Raw genomic sequence first — 5216 nt, 5'->3', positions numbered from 1 at the left:
ACGGTACCAGGTATCAAATCAATAGCAAACTCTACCTCTCGGTGTGGAGGCAACTCTGTCAAATCCTCCGAAAACACATCTAGAAAATCACGCACAACCAACAGATAATCAACCCCACATCTCTCAACATCATCATCGGCTAAGAGGCTAGCCAAAAAGAATGTCTTTCGATCCCGACCTCTAACACCATAGAATGAAAGGGTGAGAGGATCACACTGATCTCCCACAAAATGGAAGCAATCCCCATCCGGGGTACACATTGTAACTCTACCCTTGAAACAATCGATGACAGCTCAGAAGGATGACAACCAATCTATCCTAAGAATGACGTCAAACCTTGTCATCTCGAGAAGGATGAGATCAAACTCAAGAACACGTCTGGCAATCATGATGGAACAATTCCTACAAACTCTACTAAGAGTGACCGAAACCCCGATAGGCGTGTCAACACAAAGCGGTCTGTCTAACTGACTGACCTCCAACCCCAATGCCCCGTACAAATGATGAAGTAATGAAAGAGTAAGAAGTACCAGAATCAAACAACACTCGAGCCCAAGAATGGGACACAAGAAACATACCCTTGACAACTGAAGGACTAGATGGTGGCTTGGCTAGAGTGAATGCAAATATACGACCCTGAGTCCTTTGACCCTGAGGGCCACCTGTCTGATAACTAGACTGCTGAGTAGGTGCGCTCGAAGAAGCCCCTCTGCCCAGTCGAGAACTCTGGACTAACATAGCTGGCTGAGACAGCTGAGGTAGTGGTAGCGGTCAAAACCCTAACTGAACTATGGCAGACCGTGTTTGCCTGTGCTGTGAACTTCCACCCCTGCCAGAACCACTGCCCCGCTGTGGACAATCTTTCACCCTATGGTCTGCCTGCCACACCCAAATCACCCACCAAACGCCACTTGAATCTTAGTACACTAGGACTTGTGGTGCCCTGACTATCCACACTTAAAACAAACTACTTGAGCTACCTGAGTTTGAGTGTACTGGGACTTATAATGTCCCAGCTATCCGTATCTAAAACAAGTAACATTTAGTTTAAAAGACCCCATGGACACTGAAGCTGTAGGTGCGGATGTGACTAATTGTTGTCCCCTGAACCCTGACTGCTCATGCTTTTGCTTCTTACTTGATTGACCCTCGGAGAAAGCACTTATACTCCTATTGTGCTTATAGGACTCCCTAATAATCTTACTGTCCTTACTTTCAGCCTCAACCACTAGGGCTTTTTGTACTACTTTTGCATACTCTATCGGTTCTGAGGCAGCTATAATTGGCCTGATGGTAAGGTCGAGGCCATCGACAAATTTCTTTATTTTCCCCTCCTCATCATTGGCAATCCCTGGTGTAAACCTCAAAAGCGATGTAAACTTATTCTTATACTCAGTGACAGTCATATTCCCCTGCTTCAACCCATCAAACTCTTTATTTAGCTCTCTCTGCTTAGGTGCTAGAAAATACTTCTCATAATACAGCTTCTTGAATGTATCATAAGTCATTGTATCTAAATTATAGGTATGAGAAACGATTTTCCACCAAATCTCAGCATCCCCAATAAAGTTATAGGTTGCCAATGTGATCTTTAACTTATCCGTCACCAAATTCATGGCATTAAGGTGCTTCTCCAACCTATCCATGAAACTATCCACAACAAGCGGATCTGGACCGCCCTCAAATAAAGTCGGCATCAGTTTCACGAACTTAGTGATGTGGTAAAGAGTCTCACCCGACTCACTTTTCTTTAGAGGTGGTGCCGGTGGTGGCACAACCTGTGATGATGACGCCCCTATCGGCCGAAATGCATAAAAAAGAGCTACCTAAACGGCCAACTTCAACTGCTCCTCACTTATCTAAAGATGTGGATCAACGTTTCCCCTTGATTGTTTCCCTCTTGGCGGAACCAAGTCACGCAACAAAACATCCTCCCCAATCTGCTCATGATTATTCTCCATGGGATTGGAACTAGAACTCTCACCGGGATCCCTTTGTGGTGGGATGATGCTATAAAACGAGAGAACGGATTAAAAACAATAACACTAGAATACACACGGGAATGGAGTCTTCATATGAATGACTCAATAGGAGATGACAACACTTAAACACTTTCCACACTCCCAGAAAAACCCCAACCAATGATAAGCATGACCATGTTAACAATAAATAACAACTTTAAACAATTAGCATGTAGTCACATAAACAAGTAAGTAAGCAAATAGGCATGTTTCTCAAACAATTTAACACCTCCCACATAAGCATAAAAATATACAATTCAATTTTCCCCATGCAATCCTAGGTAGGCCTCTACCCATTGTCTTAATGGTACTCAAACCATCGCTCTGATACCAATTTTGTAACAACCCGAACCCGTAGGTCCGAATCGCTAACCGGGTCCTTATCTGAACCCGAGGTTACTTAAGTCAAATGCCATTAAGTCCAGTGTTATTATATCATTAATACGTCATATACGTGATCCATTAAAACTCCAATTAACCATCCAAACATGTAACTAACTGTGCCGGAAGAAAGAAGTAATGTATGCAATCAGCAGCAAACCGGTCGACCGAAATGAAGCTTCGGTTGGCCAGAATAACTCCTGTACCGATCGATCGAAGTGGCTATTTCGGTCGGCCGGTTGTGGCCTAAAAAGCAATCGGACGGTTCGGTTGACCGAAGTGACTATTTTGGCCTATCGAAATGGTCCTGCGGTGTAATACCCCTAATTTTAAAATGATAGTCTCGGTATTTATTTATTTGTTTTACTTGCATTTTTAATTAATTAATTGGTTATTTAGCTAAGTTGCTTAATTGTTTACATTAATTGTGTGCTTAAATGATTTGTCTTAATTATGTGGTAATTGACTTGCTTGCTTTGGTGAGGTGTAATTTGTTTGTATAATTTTATTTGCTTAGTTGATGTGTTGCTTAGTTGATGTGTTGCTTAATTTTAATTTTGTGTTAGGATTGAATGATTTTAATTATTTTATTTTATGTTATATTTTAAGGAACGGATATGGATAGTAGTAATGGACCAACCAATTGGGTCGCATGGACTACTTGGATAGGAGATTAATGGGTACGAATATTTACCCATGGATGTTGGTACATATATATATAGGTATATATGTATATTTATGGATATTATATTTATTAGTATATTAAATAGTTATATTAATAAGTATAGTTAGTTTATATATATAAATGTAACCGAAATCAAACTTATATTAATATAACAGATTAATATAACAGAGAATGACTGAAAGTAACTTACAAATTACTGATAGTAGTCTGACAAATACAACATACTGGTATAGAATTACACTCAGAAAAGATAAATAAAACTGAACTGAAGATTACAATTTGAAACTAAGAAAATGTTATGAAGCCTGAAATCTTCTCGGATGAAGCCTACTTTGCAATGGGACTGAGCACTGCTTTTATAACCAGGCTCCTGTACTGTTGGAGGATGCTTCAGCACGAATCTTGGCTTTTTGAAAAGTAACTTTTGCTTTTGACAGCTTTGACTGTAGATGAATAGTAACTTTCACTGTAGATGAATAGTATCTTGTCGGGGTACTATAGAAATAGTGATTCTACCCACAGTTACTGTAGAAATAGTGACTTTGACTGGTTGCGTAGCATTCTTGACTTTTACTGTAGCAAATAGTAACTTTGACGAAATAGTGACTTTTTTTTCCATATCAATTTTCAATTAAATGGATCTTGGTATGGATTCTGACTATCTTGAAACACAGAGTCATCATACAAATTAACTACTGGGTGACTTGATTTAGTAACAGAGGAAGCATCAGCTGCTTCTTCTTCATCTTTAGACAACTCTTGGATGCGATCAGTCAGTGAGGCTGCCATTTGCCTGAGTTCTTTTATTTCTGACTTGGGAGCATGTTTCCGTGACTTGGTGGAAATAGTAGAATCAGTAGGGGAAGGCTGTTTCTGATGAATGACTTGCTGTGTTGGAGGTTTGACCTGTGAAATAACTTGGTTTGAGGATTGTTTGGGATAATCATCTTCAACATACCCAATAATCCGGTCAAATTTGAAAGCATCCCACCATTTAACATAGTGGCGACGGATGACTATGTTGTCTTGGATATCATATTGCTATTTAAATATCCATGGGACTTTGTATTTACTGCAAAATAACAAGAGGACTGGAAATTGGGAACTATGTTTATTAACTTTGTGAACAGTGTGATTTGACTTGATCTGCAAGGCAGAGGGGGAGGATTTCTGGAATAGCACCATGAAGAGTCCACCATCTCAGAAACCAAGTAGGGATTTGACTTTTGAAATGACTATCAAAGTTGATAAAACATGAATGAGTGAATGACTCATTTTGATATAAGAGAACGGATGACCAGGCTGTTATATAATCATAATATGTAAACTGTATATTATGATCATGTAATGGTTGGGGTAAGTAAGGGTGACTGCCCCATTCATTCATGGAGATTATCCGTCGGATGTACAGGGAATGGTAAATAACTTTGGAAGAATCATTTTTATCATAAGTTGTCTTGACTATGATAGATTCAGTATGGTACAGGATATCTCTGTAAAACCTAAGAGTTTTAGAAGAATGGCCTAGGGCATAGTGAAGGTTACTTGGAAAATAGGAGCGGGACAATTCAAGTGGGTCTTTAATATGACTAAGGTGTGGCTCACTAAAAAACGAGGAAGTAGGGGTTTTTTCAATATATAGACTTGGTGGTTTTTTAGCAGTGAATTGTTGGATCTGGGATTGGGTGTGAATTTGGGGTTGGACTTGGAAAGGATCTGGTGTTGGATTAACTAGGGCTGACTTAAAAGTTGATGGGGAAGCAAAAGGTTGGAATCTGTTGGTAACTGCTAATGCTAAAGAGGATTGTGACTGGGATATAGTAACTGGAGCTTTGTCTGAGCAAATATCAAAAGGTTTAATTAGCTGGGGCCTCAGGGGAGGCTACCAGTCTGCCATCAGATTTCTGCAGGAATTCCCTTATAAGAAAATCTGGAATGGAATTGTTACTGCCTTTGATATATTCTATATCAAAATCAAATATACTTAATATAGCTTGCCACCGGGCAAAAATTTGTTTGGAAGCAATATTTTGAACATCTTTTTCTAAAACATATTTTGCACTTTGACAATCAACTCTGACTAAAAAATTTTGATTTAAAATATCATCTTGAAACTTACTAATACACAA

The 5216-nt window shown here is 39.3% G+C and overlaps 1 protein-coding gene across 1 annotated transcript; it reads right to left on the bottom strand.

The window, feature by feature from the left end:
- Nucleotides 1–1016: 1016 nt before the first annotated feature.
- Nucleotides 1017–1697, bottom strand: LOC132309208 (uncharacterized). The gene has a single exon (XM_059807539.1). The coding sequence runs from the start codon at nucleotides 1695–1697 to the stop codon at nucleotides 1017–1019; it is 681 nt and encodes a 226-aa protein (XP_059663522.1).
- Between the last annotated feature and the right edge of the window lie 3519 nt (nucleotides 1698–5216).

This window comes from Cornus florida, unplaced genomic scaffold (assembly GCF_030987335.1).
Source record: "Cornus florida cultivar Cherokee Brave unplaced genomic scaffold, ASM3098733v1 CherokeeBrave_3.0.0_Hap2_Chr05, whole genome shotgun sequence".
In the NCBI taxonomy this organism is placed as follows: Eukaryota; Viridiplantae; Streptophyta; class Magnoliopsida; order Cornales; family Cornaceae; genus Cornus; species Cornus florida.
Note: the sequence above shows the minus strand (reverse complement) of the source record. Positions and strands in the feature narration are given on the sequence as shown.